The sequence below is a fragment of the Mobula hypostoma genome, chromosome 7 (assembly GCF_963921235.1).
Source record: "Mobula hypostoma chromosome 7, sMobHyp1.1, whole genome shotgun sequence".
NCBI lineage: Eukaryota > Metazoa > Chordata > Chondrichthyes > Myliobatiformes > Myliobatidae > Mobula > Mobula hypostoma.
Window position 1 is genome coordinate 62,415,213 of NC_086103.1, and position 15,360 is coordinate 62,430,572.

The 15,360-nt window shown below is 39.5% G+C and overlaps 1 protein-coding gene across 10 annotated transcripts in view; it reads left to right on the forward strand.

Moving 5' to 3' along the window:
• The first annotated feature begins 9,478 nt into the window (after positions 1 to 9,478).
• ablim3 (actin binding LIM protein family, member 3) overlaps positions 9,479 to 15,360 on the forward strand; it is a 331,288-nt gene continuing 325,406 nt past the window's right edge. For 9 of the 10 annotated variants that reach the window (XM_063053520.1, XM_063053523.1, XM_063053529.1 and 6 more), the window contains exon 1: positions 9,479 to 10,384. In XM_063053520.1, coding sequence (XP_062909590.1) covers positions 10,372 to 10,384 — 13 coding nt within the window. In that variant the 5' untranslated portion in view covers positions 9,479 to 10,371. The remainder of the gene's footprint in view (positions 10,385 to 15,360) is intronic. The other variant, XM_063053524.1, reaches the window with a different exon arrangement.

A 15,360-nucleotide genomic window follows, 5' to 3' on the forward strand; every position in this document is an offset into this window, starting at 1 on the left:
TCCTGTCAGAAGGAAGAAAAGGGATCCTTGGATGTCGAGAGAGGCAATGAATTTAGTCAAGATGAAAAAGAAAAAGTAGGTAAAGCTTAGGAAGCTAGAATCAAGCAGATCCCTTGAGGATTATAAAGAAGCCAAAAAGAAATCAAAAAGGGAATTAGAAAAGCCATAAGAGGTGCTGAAAAGATTTTGGCAATTAAAGAGAATCCCAAGGCATTCTATACCATAAGACCACAATATTTAGGAGCAGAATTAGGCCATTCGGACAACTGAGTCTGCTTCACTGTTTTATTATGGCTAATATATTTTTTCTCTCAGCCCAATCTCCTGCATTCCACCCATGTCCTTTCATGCCCTAACTAAGCACAAATATACGTAAAGACTTAAATGCCGTAAATGTACATAAAGACTTGGCCCCCACAGCTGTCTGTGGCAAAGAATTCCACAGATTCATCACTCTCTGGCTAAAGAAATTCCTCCTCATCTCCATTCTAAAAGGATGCCTCTCCATTCTAAAATGATGCCCCTCTATTCTAAGGCTGTGTCCTCTGTTCTTAGATTTTCCCACAGGAGAAAACATCCTCTCCATGTCCACTCTATCAGGGCCTTTCACCACTTGGTGGGTTTCCATTAGTTCACCCCCCATTCTTCTGAATTCCAGTGAATATAGGCCCAGAGCCATCAAATATTTCATATGGCGAGCTGTTCAATCCTGGAATTATTTTTGTGAACCTCCTTTGAACCCTCTCCAGTTTTAGCACATCCTTTCTAAGATAAGGGCCAAAATCTTCTCACAATTCTCCAAGTGAGCCTCATCAGTGATTTATAAAGTCTCAACATTACATTCTTGCTTTTATATTCTAGTCCTCTTGAAAGGAATACTAACTTTACTTTTGCCTTCTTTACCACAGATTCAACCTGCAAATTACCCTTTAGGGAATCCTGCACAAGCACTCCCAAGTTCCCGGTAACTCAGTTTTTTGTATTTTCACTCCTTTTAGAAAATAGCAACCCTTTCATATCTTCTACCAAAATGCACGACCATACACTTCCCAACACTATATTCCATTGGTCATTACTTTGCCTATTCTTATAATCAGTCCATCTGTAGCCTCACTACTTCCTCAAAACTACCTGCCCTTCCACCCATCTTCATATTGTCACTAACTTTGCAACAAAGCCATCAATTGCATCATCCAAATCATGGACATATAGTGTAAAAGGAATCAAACCCAACACAGACCCCTGTGGAATACAAATGGTCACTGTCAGCCAACCAGAAAAGGCTCTCTTTATTCCCACTGTTTGCTGCATGCCAATCAGCCACTGCTATGTCCATGCTAAAATCTTTCCTTTAATACCATGGGCTCATAACTTGTTAAGCAGCCTCATGTATGGCACCTTCTGAAAATCCAAGTACACAATATCAACAGATTCTCCTTTGCCTATCCTGCTTGTTATTTCTTCAAAGAATTCCAACAGATTTGTCAGGCAGGATTTTCCAATGAGGAAACTATGCTGACTATGGCCTATTTTATCATGTGCCTTGAAGTACCCCAAAACCAGATCCTTAATAATTGACTCCAACAACTTCAGGCCCATAATTTCCTTTCTTCTGCCTCTCTCCTTTCTTGAAAAGTGGAGCAATTTTCCAGTGTAACACCCTGGGAAAGGTTTCACTGCTAACGTAATGGTCTTTCTGTAGAAGCAGTGTTTGGGTTATGGTTAGAGATAGCAGGTGCTTTGGAATGTGAGCTGTCCAATGGAGGGAGTGTGTTTTTGTGCTGCGTGTTTTACACCGGGATGAGCTGGGTCTTCTGTTCGGCGGGAGATGAAGGGAGAAGATGCCAGAGAGAAGAGGTCGTAGGATTCAACCCAGAGCAGGGCCATGATCCGACGAAGCCCAGGGAGATCAAAGGAAGATCAGCAAAGGGGAAACTGTGAGCTCCAACTTGTCCACATTAGACTGATTCATTAAAATGGGCCCTTTTCTCTTCTTTTGCTCTTTCTTTGCTAACTCTTTAGTCAAGTTAAGAATTAAAAAGCTAAATTGTCTAATTGTATGTGGTGTACTGTTTGTTATTTTGTGATACTAATTTGTAACGGGGTAACAAATCACGCAGCATCCACACAAATAGGGGGTTTTGGGGAGGGCTCGCACTTCAGTCTCCCACGTTTGGTGGGGCCAGAGATTGTCTTCCTGAGACTTACACAGCCAACAGAACCAAAGTGTTTCACCAGTCTTCCATGATCTATGGATTCTTGAGAGATCATTACTAATGCCGCCACAATCTCTCTACCCACCTCTTTCAGAACCCTGGGGTGTACACCAGTTGGTTGCGGTGACTTACCTACCTTCAGTTTCCCAAGAATCGTCTCCCTGGTAATGGTAACTTCACACACTTTATGACCCCTGACACCTGGAACTTCCACCATCCTGCTCCTATCTTCCACAGTGAAGACTGATGCAAAATACTTATTCAGTTCGTCTACCATTTTCCTGGCCCACATTACCACCTCTCCAGCATTATTTTCCAGTGGTCCGTTATCCACTCTCGCCCCTCCGTTACGCTTTATGTATCTGAAGATACATTTCGTATCCTCTTTAATATTATTGGCTAAAATGTGCCCCTTATCTTTACCATCTTAATTACATTTTTTAATTGCCTTCTGTTGTTTTTCAGAAGCTTCCCAATCCTCTAACTTCAAACTAATTTTTGATTTATTATATGCCCACTCTTTGACTTTTAATGGTGGCTTTGACTTCTCTTGTTATCCACAGTTGTGTCATCCTTCCTTTGGAATATTTCTTCCTCTTCAGGATGTATATATCCTCTGCCTTCCAAATTACTTACAGAAATTCCAGCCATTGGTGCTCTGCTGTCTTCCATGCCAGGGTGCTTTTCCAATAAGTTCCGGCCAACTTCTCTCTCATGCTCCTGTAATTCCCTTTACTCAACTGTAATAATGACACATCTGACTTTAGCTTCTCCTTCTCAAATTTCAGAGTGAATTCCATCATATCAATATCACTTGTTCCTAATCACTTTTACCTTAAGCTCTCTAATCAATTGCAGTTCAATACACGCATCACCCAATCCTGATTAGTTAATCCCCTAGTGAGCTCAACCATGAGCTGCTCTAAAAACCCATCTCATAGGCACTCTAAAAATTCCCCCCTCTTGGTATCCAGCACCAACATCCATCAAGAGTAAGAGGATAACTAGGGAGAGGGTAGAACCACTCAAAGATAAAGGGTAGAACGGTTGTTTGAATGCAGAGGATGTGGGTGAGGTGCTAATGAGTACCATGTATCAGTATTTACTGGATGTGGTGGAAAGGAAGATATTTTGCTCCAGATTCCAGAAAATGCAGTCTCTTGTGTTTCCAATCCCCAGATGTTGTGTACTTTATATCATTCTCTGGACTAGGACTGACTTTGCTTTCTGTGTTCAATGTTTGGATTGGTGTTCTGTTCTGTTTTATTCCTTCTCTGTTTTAAAGTAGTATTACAGGTACAACTAAGTTGTTTACTAGGTCACTTCAAATGGCATTTAATAGCCAACTTTTGAGATAGGTCTCAAGCTGCATATAGACTAGAGCCAGTAAGCATAATAGATTTCTTCACCTAAAGAATATTAGTGAACCAGGTAGGCTTCAATGACGATCCAGCAGTTGCCATGGTTATTATGTCTCAGATTATTAGTTAAATTAAAATTCCATTGCTGCTGTGGTGAGATTTGTACTTCAATTTCCAGATTGCTAGTCCACATTTTCGAATTACTTATCTAGTAATTTAACAACTGTGGCAGCATCATACACAATTGGACTTATGAGGGCTCCTTGATGCCTTATTTAGTCAAGTGCTGCTGCAATGTTAAGAGCAGTCACATCAGAATTTCAGTTCTTTGGGTTATTTACTGAGAATCAGTAAGTGACTTATTGGTAAATGGCACTTGATGGCATGATTGACAACATTGCTCTGCTGGTGAATGTGATAGACTGATTGGATAGTAATTAGCTGGAATGGATTTGTCCAATTTGTTATCAACAGGACAATTTTCATTTTCTTGGCTAGATTCCACGTGGTCATATACTGTAGATACAGAATTAATGTTTTAGGAGATATCACCAAAATTAAGACAAATATATTTTGTATTTGGAGTAACTAGTCAGTAATGAGCACCTAAAAGCACCCACCAGACTTAAAGGAATGATTAAAAAAAGTGGAAATTATAAAATTGGTAATTTTGTAAACTGGATTCAACTGTATAAAGCTGTATTCAAAATGAGAAAGCACAGGCACAATTCACACTTTAACATTCATCAGCTTCCAAGTTATTCAAGATTTTCTGTCTAATGTATTATTTTCCGTTGTCTTGATTTAAATGAAAGCTTATCCTTATGTTAAAATATTTTCTGAAGGAAAAAGCTCTTTGAACAGTGTTAAGGAAGCTATAATTTTCCTCTCAGGTGTCAGGGTTGTGGGAAACAGGGAATTTTCCAATGTGGCCAGAAGGCAGGAAGGTCAGTGCTGAGGCCAGGAAACAGCAGGCCTACTGCTGAAGTAAATAACGTTGAGAGTTTGTGCAATTTACGGTATTCCAGCCATTGAATATGATGCAGCTGTGTTTAATTTACCAGAGCAGTGGGAGAAACACAGGCCAGTAATTATGATATTAGCAGGCTTTTGTTGCAATATTGTTGCATGTTACTTCCATAACAAGAATATGTATTTATACAGTGGCTCTATCATAATAATACTTTCTATAGTGCTAAGAAGGAATATTATAAATACTGTATATTGACCATCTGCCACAGAAGGAGATTGAAAGACATTTGACCTAAGGATTGGATGAGTATTCTAAAGGAGGAGAGGAAAAGAAGCAGATATAAACCCACAAGAAGGATCAGATATTTTATCTTTAAAATATAACACATTCATTCACTAATAATGCTCACATAAATTTGAAACCACTATAGTAAGTTCAATGTGGTGGCACTTTTTTTTTTCCCCCTGAGATAAATTCCATTACACTTAGGACATTTCACAGCTTTTAATGAAGTAGATAGCATTCAAGTTTTTGCTTACTGTAAAAAATATTTATTATGTTCAGAGTAGATACCCATTTTTAAATGAACAGAATAAAAAAATTCATTAATAAATCATAGTGTTTTGTTGCAGATTGCATATAGCATTAATAGTCAGCAGTCTGGATCGAGGAAAAGAGATTTAAAAAAATCCTTTTCCAAGTCTGTACTTTGTTCTGGAAATACCTTCATTCATACCTTTATACCTTCATTAAATTAAAGCAACAGATTAACTTGGACAGAATAACAAATCATTTTGTTTTTGCTCACAGATTTTACTTTGGTCTGCCACAACCATCATTGTTTACAGCAGTTAATCTCCCTACTATGCAATTCCTTGCAGAGACTACTCTTTTGCTTTAAAGGCATCGGGGAAGAACCACCTCAAGACCACTCCACCTTCCTCTCTGCAATCTGGAGAGCTCTGGCCGCTGAGCCTTCATGTGTTTTGAAGAATGAGATGGAATCAAAGGCCGTGAAGAGCAGAGTGGGATGTTCAAGCCAAGGTTCAGCTGTGATACTGAATAATGTGCAATTATGGCGGGTCCCATTTCTTTTGTTCCTACCTCACAAGCTGACTAAACCCTTGAGTTTAACCTTTTGTGCTCTCCTTGTCATTTAAGCACTACAAATTAGTCCTGGTGGGGTGGATAGATGTAATATCAAAGAGTGACATCTAACTCTGAGGTTGGATGTCACTATTTAATATTACATCTATTAAACATCCATTAAGAATATTAAGAAATGAAGATGAGAACAGACCATTCTTCCTGGCTGCTGTGTCACACAGAGGCTGTTCTTTTAAACCAACTCTAATTTCTATCACCATCCTCCAAATCCCCCAATTTCCTGAATATCTATAAATCTATCGATTTCTTTATTGGATGCACTCAGTGACCGCGTATGAATTGAGAAATCCAAAATTCGTTACATTTTCATTGGAACAATTTCTTCTTATCTTTATGCCAATGTCTTATTCTTAATATGAGACCATGACCCAGCATTGTAGAATCTGAAGCCAGGGAAAACATGGCCCCCTTTCAAGCTCTGTAAAAATGTTGCACATTTCTTCTCAACCTAAGACTACAGGCCAAGTCTACTTAATCTCTTCTCATGCAATAAAATTTCCACCTCAAGAATCAATCTTATGAACTTCCATTGCAGTCCCACTATCACTGAGTATTCTTGTTTAGATAGGGAGAACAGACCTGTAGACGATATTGCAGATTTGGGTCTAACAAGACACTATATACTAGAATAGGAAATTTTTACATGTATGTTTAAAGGTTCTCACAATAACCTATTTGTCTTCCTAATTGCTTAATGTAGTTGTATATTTAGTTTCATGTACAAGGTTTCCAAGGTCCCTCTGCACTCAAACATTGTTCAATGTCTTTCCATTAAAGAGAATAGTATGCATTCTTTTTTTCTACATCAATATGGATGACTCCACATTTTTCCATATTATACTGCATCTGCCATTTCTTCATCTACATTAGAAGCAGCCTGTATCCTCCTGAAGCCTTACAGCCCACATTACCACCTATCACTAGCGAGATATTTCACACTTGGTTCCCGCCTACGCATCACTGACATAGATTGCAAACAACCTGAGCCATAGCACTGATCCCCACATCAGCCTCCCAACATGAAAACGATCCATTTGTTTTAACTTTACTTTCAATTTGTTAAATAATCTCTGATCTAAACCCATATATTAGCCCCCGCTCTGAGTGTTCCAGAGTATCAAACAATCTGCTGGAAGATCTCAGAAGATGGAGTAGCATCTGTTGGGGGAAGGGAATTTTTGATCTTTTGGGTCATAATCCTGCATCAAGACATGTCTCCAGTGAGTGATCTAATTTTGTTTAATGAGCTCTTCTGAAGCATCTTGGTGAAGATCACATCAGCGCCAAATACACCACATCAACAGATATGTACTTAGCCGTCCTGTTAATGAAAATCTCAAAAACCTCTAATGCAGAATGTCAAATATCATTTCACTTTCTTATATGCAAGTCTACTTTTCCCGACCTTGTTATTGCATTATGTTTTTGCACTCCCTTCCAAATAGATTCCAACGTTTTCTCCACTATTGACATCAGGCTGGCTGGTTAGCAGCTTCCTATTCTTCACTCCTTCCTTGCTTAGGTACTGGTACAATGCCTTTACATGAAACACTTCATTAGGTTGCAGATCTTATATAAATGTGAGGATTGGAAAGACAAACTACTGGAGAAACTCAACCGGTCAAGCAGCATCCTTGGAGGCAAGTAGACAGTCTGCTTTTCTTCTTGACTCCACAGATGCTGCCTGACCTGCTGAGTCCCTCAGGCCATTTGCTTTTGCTCCAGATTGCAGCCTTGCCATCCCACTTGTGCCTTTATTATATGATTGCAAGACGTATTTCCGTTTTTCATTGAACAAGCATCAGTGAACACATATGGGGAGGATGAAGGTACTCTATAAAGTTGCTACAGTAGTACTTGCCACAACACATCAAAGCTTGCAAGATTCTGACAGGGATATACAGACTGGATGCAGGGAGACTTCTTCCCCAGGTTGAGGAGTCAAGAATTAGTGGTTCTGGTTTGGTCACAAGGATAAGGCTGTTTGGAACAAAGATGAGGAATTTCTTCACTCAGAGAATGACGAATCTTTGAATTCTCTACCTTTGCTGTTGCGTATTATTAAATTTCGGGAGATCAGAATCAAGTTTATTACCACTGACATATGTCATGAAATTTGATGGTTTGCAGCAGCAGTACGACGCAGAACATAGAATATACTATAAATTATGATAAGAAAAAATATAAATATGCAAATTAAGTAAGTAGTGCAAAAAGAGAGCAAGGATAATGAAGTAGTATTCATAGGTACATCCGTTCAGCAATCTGATGGTATAGGAGAAGAAGCAGTCCCTAAAATGTTGACCATGTGTCTTCAGGCTTCTCTCTGATGGTAGCAATGAGGGTATGTCCTGGGTGGTGGGGGTCTTTTGTGATGAGTATTCAGTGTTCAGGTTTGGGTGGCCTTTTCTGTCACAGCAGGTGTTAGAGAGATCAAGAAGTTGTTTCTGAGTAAGTTAAACTTCCAACCAATATTCTTTGTACAGCTTATTGTCATAAACAAGAACCAGCCTACAGTTCTTAATGTAAATGGAAAGTAATAATCAGTCTGAAGTTAAAATGACAGCTTTGCAAACAAACAGCACTTTCTATAGAGCACCCACTGCTGGCACACAACATGCGGCTGCTCGAGATGCAGTGTAAGACAATGGAGTTATGGTAATTGGCCTGAATCAAACCAGACAACAGTAGCTAAGTTATTTAGTTTAAGCAAGCTTGCAGTCCAGATTGATACCATCACTTAGCACACCAGGCAACTGATATGATCAATAATTGGAGGATTTATGTACTCAGAGAGTCAGCTTCACAGCATTAATTTTCGGTGTTTGGAAACTCGAGAAACCCTGTGTAAAAAAAGTATCTGAAAAAAAAATCACATACTGTATGTGTGAAGTCACCTTAGTGGCAGAAACAGTACAGGTATAAGACAGCATTTAGGTTTATTAGGAATGGTCAATGAAAAACAAGAAGAATGACAAAGTTTGGGTGAACTAGAATCCATTCCTTTACCTTTGATTTCTGTGATGAATGACTTGTTCACTTGCAACTCATTGGTATGTCATTCTAGTTTATAGGAATGTACCTGTGTCCTAGAAATTCTTTGTGTTTTAGAAATTGCTTGCAATTTGGAAATCTTTCATGAGATGGAAAACTTCTGCCAGTTTTAGATGCTTTTTAAGAATTTTACCTAAATTTAAATGTATGCCACTAAAACTAAATGGACTGTGTTTAAACTACTTTGCTAGTTGGAAGTACCACCTCCTTGCTAGAGAAGGGGGACCCATCACTCAAATAGTGGGTATTGACAGCTAAACTCACCATGGAGAATTAACGGTGAAGTGACAACCTTTGAAAAGTAGGTAGCTATAGTATAATCTCAACTTAGTGAGGGTACCCATAGCTATCCATATCAGTTAGGGCTTAAGATTTTCTTTTGAGTTGAGAATTTTGCATTCAGCAAACCCATTAAAATCACACGTTAATAGCGGATGCTGCCTTTTTGAGGTATCACTCTTTGAAGAAGTCCTCTATGGTGGGGAGAGTAGTGCCCACAATGGAGCTGGCTGAACTTGCAACCCTCTGCTGCTTTCTTCTTTTCAATCCTGTGCAGTGGTCTCTCCATATTACAGAAATCAGAAGAGGTGGTGAAAGAAAAGGGCAATGAGGTAGAAGATCAGCCAGGATGTTGATGTGTGGTGGATGGCCAACTCCTGCTCGTTCGCATGTAAGTCGTTATGCGAATGTCCTACCACAGTTGGAAAAAGCTTGTCCATTTGACGATCTGTGGGTTCAAGAATTTAATTTGTCTTGCTTTCATTGCCGTTTGCCGCTGGTTAGTGTCTGCCCGTGATTTCAATTTCTCACCGGCATGCTGAAACTGCGGATTAACCATTTCGTCCTGGCCAGTGCCTAACTGGTGGGTGGTACCAGAAAACGCTCACCTCTGCCGAGAAGAGCTTCGGAATGTCTCTCTCTGCTCCAACGTGAGAGCGCGCTGTTGTTTTAAGACTGTAAGGCAGCAGGTGGCAGTATTTCGCTGCTCGCCGCCTCTCCCCGGTGCTGACATTTTCCCTCAGCTTCACTGAAAAGCCTTTTTTTCCCCCAACGATTTGGCAACGGCGATTCCAGCAATGACTCCGTGCACAGCGGACCGCTCGCATGTGATGGGGAGCTCCATTCTGCTGCGGTGCATCTGCGAAACGGCCGGGTCGGCATAGCTGCAAGGAAGGGCGAGCAGCAGACGATCACTTGTGGGATTGTGTCTTGAGCACATCCTTAATGATTGTGTGTGGGTGGATTAACCGGAGGTTGTCTCCAAATCAGTGCTGGCGAGGAGCTGTGTGTCGGTGTTGTGATTAGAGTCGGGAAAATCATCGGCAACGAGGGAACGCCCAGCCCAGTGTGGTTATTTCAAGTCTTTGACCTTGTCCATCACCCTACTGTACAGAGAAAGATCCCGTTGGCTCTTGACAGCCAGAAATTGGAGCTGGGAGAGAAATCGGGTGCTCGAACGATTATCACCTTAAACAAATGATAAAATCACAGAGGGAACTATTATCTATCGTCTAGCACCGAGACTGTCAGCGTCAGGGACCTGACACTTGTAAGGTGACTGGTGATCTCGGTGCGGAGGAGGGTGAAGGAGGTTTGCGTTATGAACACGAGCGGTAAGTCTGGCTTTCTGCCCTGTTCCACGGCCATTCTCCAGTCTCGCAGTCAGGTGGAATATCCCTGATCTGATGACTTGCAGACTTCAACAAAGAATACATAGTGATCTTGAAATAGATTTTAAAAGCACTCATCTCAGCTGCATTCTTCCTTGAGCATTTGCTTGCATGTTGATAAATTAATGTCGCGTTGTGTTAGATTCTTATTGTCTTAAGGCACTGTGCTTGAATAAATGTGTTGCTGGGAGTCGACATACCATTGAACGGACAGGACTCATCGAGATTGTACAGACCTGCCAGGGCTCAGGTTGAAGTGCTTTTTTTGTGTGCGTGCCAGTGAGAACCATTTCCACATTTTTCAGTTGCCTCCCTTTCAAATTATTCGCAGCTAAAGTGTGTTTTCTTTCAACTGTTTAAAATTCCCACTGAGGTATATTCAATATTTATGCTTCTGTCAAGATTGGAAATAGTCGCTGCGCATTTGAAATTGCAATAGTTAGTTACCTACGTTAAAACTAATTTAGTTATGCTATTAACTAACCTTTTACAATAGCTGACTAATGCTCATTTTCCTTTGAGCAAGGTGTGACCACCTTGTTACTAGTGCCCCTGCAGTTCTGCTCTGCGCTGGACAGCGTTAATGTCTTGAAATCTTCCCTGGGTTTAAAATAGGGATGAGTGAGGGCAGATTATTCCTGGCGTACAGTATGAGAGGCCATCATCCCCTTCAAGTGTATTCAGTATTTAAATGGAATCTGCTGAAGGAAGTTGAGGAATCTGATTTGATTCAGTTCGAGCAAAATGTGACTTCAAGGGAGAAGTTCTTGTTTCAAGAAATATGATTAGAAAGAATCAAGTAGAGGGAGCCAACTCTTCCTGCCAAAATGGCTGGAACATGGCTTTATCATAATCAACACTCCGTTTCATCAAATATAATTATAAAACTTAATTGCTGCATAGCTAACACATATCATCTCTGAATGGGAAAACGCAATGAGTCTGCATTACCCCACCCATGACAGTATGATGCACAGCAACTCCCCTGTAATTGTGGTGTGAATATGTCAGTAGATATTAGAGAAATCATTATGGTAACCGTTTTCAGATACTAGAGAGAAATCTGATTTCAGCAAGTACATGTTATCTGCATGAGGAGAGTCATTCATGTCAGAGTCCTCCTCAACTATCTCCTCCCAGTAGCTTAAGAACTTCTCCCTGAACCACAGTGTGAATTCCAATCATCTAGAGCCACAGGGACATGATTCTCACAGAGCATCAACTCCAAGGGGAATGTAGGGAGCTGCAACAACCAATAGCTTTTTCTAACTTTGCACAAGATCTTCAACTATGTTATTGAGAGGGGCTATGGAGCAGCTTTTTCAAATTTTGCTGCCTGCAAAATAATCATCTCCCTCTCATATGTTGCTTCATGATTGCATACAAGCTCAGATCCTAACCTGCGGGTTCAGAGCAGAATCTTAGTGCAGAGCAGTGTCAAGCAAGGCTGAATAATGGCTCCAACATTTCTATATCTTCCTTGACGCACTGATGTACCAGCCTCCAAAAAGCTCCCTTCTGGAGTTGAGCAGCTATACAGGTCCAGAGGAAAACTATCAGCCTTTATCACCTCCAAATCAGAACCATATTCCCCTCAGCATTAGTCATTAATATGCAACATACACAGAGTATGTACACGTATGCCCCAAGACCAAGCTCCTAATCATCACCCATTTGTCCACTAAAGAATATGAGAGAATGGGTCTTCCAGATAACTAATGCGAAAGAATAGTACTCTACACAGCAGTTTAGGGTACACAATGCTACAGTTCACCCTCCCCAACAACATGATGGAAATCGTGGACAGCCTCCCATTATCATGGAAGCCATATCTCAAAGATGACAGAACTTTCTGATTAAATTTGCTGACTTCTTTCAGTGCACCAACAAATCTTTGGCTATTTGAGAAGAGTGTAAGACATCAGACAGGCACAATGCTCATAATCTACTGGATAATGTAATGTCTGTTCTCCTGTACACTGAGATATGGGCTGTCTACAGCAGGCCACACAAGGAACTGGAGAGATGACATCAATAATGTCTTTGCAAAATCTTTCAAGTACACTGGAAGGATAAGTGACCAATATCAGCATCCTCTCCCAGGCGATATTACCAACACAGATGTCATAACTATACTCAGCCAACTCCAGTGGTTAGATGGAAGGGTAACATCATTCCCACCCCAACTGCAGAAGCCCAAAACAGACACTCTAAGCTCTATTATAGAAAGGACAAATCAGGTTTCAAGAGAAAATTATTCATGGATATTTTAAAATTCACTATGAAAATAAATAATATCCCTATAAGTTCATCAGAATTCCAGACTATAGTGTTCAAAGTGGAAAAGGAGCATTGAGAATGGTATTGAGAATCTGTAGTCCATCTCCAACAACTTCAGAATCTCTTGTGCCTGAAATCAAGTTGTTGGGATTGCAGCTAAATCTCACTTTATGTGGTCAACGGAGCACATCACCTTCAAAACTATATTACACCTGCGCCCAATCCTTGTCACCCCACAGCCCACCCAAACACCTCTTGCTCCACCTGTGGCATGGACTTGAAGTTAAACAACCTGAACAGCCCTTCCCTATAGAGCTTCCAAGAACTTCTAACAGAAGGTCAGTACATGTCAGATCGTGATCTCATTCGTGTCCCCAGGACCTCACAATTTATATTTAGATTACCTGCAACATTTTACTTCTCGTCATCGCTCTGAAATCTTTCTCTGCTTCTTCTTTCCACCCACACAATATGGTTCATGTTCACCCTACCCTCTTAATCCATCACCCATACTTCTCCCTCTTGGCACCCTGTCAAAAACATATAGTAAATGCAATTGGTTTAGTCAAAGTTTAACAAAGTTTGTTGGGCATGGATATAGAAAAGCAGGAAATTTATTTTAAGTTACCCATAAGCTGTCATGATGTGGCATTTAGTGGGTCACAATGGCAAATAAAAAATACTTTTGGCAGCAAATGTATTTAAAGTATGCCAACCATTGACAGCTGCACCTATATGGCTCAATACAGTTGCCACATACACAACCAAAAGTACTAAGAGAAAGCAGTCATTGAATATCAGATGTTTCCATTTGAGACACACTGTCCAGAGGGCCTTTTCTGTCCCTTCCACGATAGCACCAAAGAGTCGTGCCATGTGTTCTTTATTTCTTTCAGAGTACTTGATGTATTTCCTAAACACCACTCAAACTAGTTCGTTAAGGACAGAAAACCAAAGCCATTATTTTCACAACAGAATTTGCATCTGGTTGCATATTGCAATACAAATCTATAAACATATCTATAGACAGCAAGTTTCAAGAGATACTGTTGTATTTAGTTTCACTCAGTATTTCATTATTTTACTAATAACATACATTATATGCACCACAGAAATCAGAATGAAAACTTATCCTTGTGTATTTGATCATTTAAAAGGATATCCAATATTCAGAAACGGGACAAGCACTCAATTATGGAATGTATATCAGAGCCTTTAAGAGAGAAGGGAGTAGATTCAGGTGGTTGATACTTGGATGAGAAAATATGCTCATGAGGAATGGGGAGATAATTGAAACAAAGAAGCTAGAATTCAATTTAGTAGATATGTCTAAAACTTCAAAGGATTTCTATGAATATAGAAAAACTTTTTTTCTTTATTTGGGGAACAAGAGGGAAGCCACATTCATTTGAAATTACATTTGAAGCTAAGAAGTGAAAAGTTAAGAGAAATTGCTTTCTGTATAGATCTATCATTTTCACATCTTAATCACTGTTAATAACTTTTTTCACTTAACCATTTATTAAACTATACCATTTTAAGCACTGTTAACAAGGAATACTGATTAATTGAAGTGAAGTAAACAGAAAAGAAAGAGCTTTGCTTTATTTTGACTTTTTTTTTATTCAGCTACTGAGTGGTGATGACTACCACTGGTAGAATTTGAGAGAAGATGCAATTGCACCAGGTGTAAATTTCTTAAGATTTCTTCTTGGTTTACTGCCATGCTCTCCAACTCCTTATTGTCTGGCAATGCTAATGCCTAATTCCACATTTAGTTAAAGCAAAACAGCGAAAATATTGCAGAAATAAAGTACAATTTCAGCATAATTTATAATTATAAAATAACATGGTATAGACAGAAACATTGGGGTAGCTTCTACACTATCATTGCAATCCCTGTGGAATCAACCATACCTGCGCAAACAAAATCAAGGAACACTAACAAAATGAGATACATCCCAGACCACTTACTGTTGAGTTTAATGAAATCTTTGGTGTCGGTTCAAGATTTAGTGTGTGCACTGTGCACAAAACTATCCTCGTGTCCGAGTCCACATGATGAGATTCAACTGATGAGTAAACTCTTCAGATTGCTTTTTTTTTTGTTGGGCATAACTGATTTTGTTTGTTATCAACAGATGTCTAATTCATTATGAAAATGACTAGTACTTATCATTTGAAAGTAATAAATAGTTGAACATAGTCTAAAGTCACTCTGTGGTTTTAAATCATGCTGGTCACAGGTAGAATCTGGAACCCATGTTTAACTGTTTATAATTTGCCACTATAAATGCAAGAAATATGTTTGAATGAAAACAGAAATATGATTATCTTCTATAAAGTTGCACAAATGTACCAAATTACAAAAAAAGTATGCTTGTCAAGACAAAATTATCAGAATCACGTCACAGCCAGTATAATTTCCAGCACAGGGCACCTGCACTGCAATCCTGATTGTATTTCAGTTGTTGTGTTCTATTAACAGCAAACTATAGCAGTACTCAGAATGCACACTAAATCAAATATCCAATTTTATCTTGAGCTTTCTTATTGCTGATTATGTTTTATCCTAAATTTGCTAAATATCATGCAGTTGTTCAAAACAGGAGCTCAGTGCCAGCTTCTCATTGTTAACA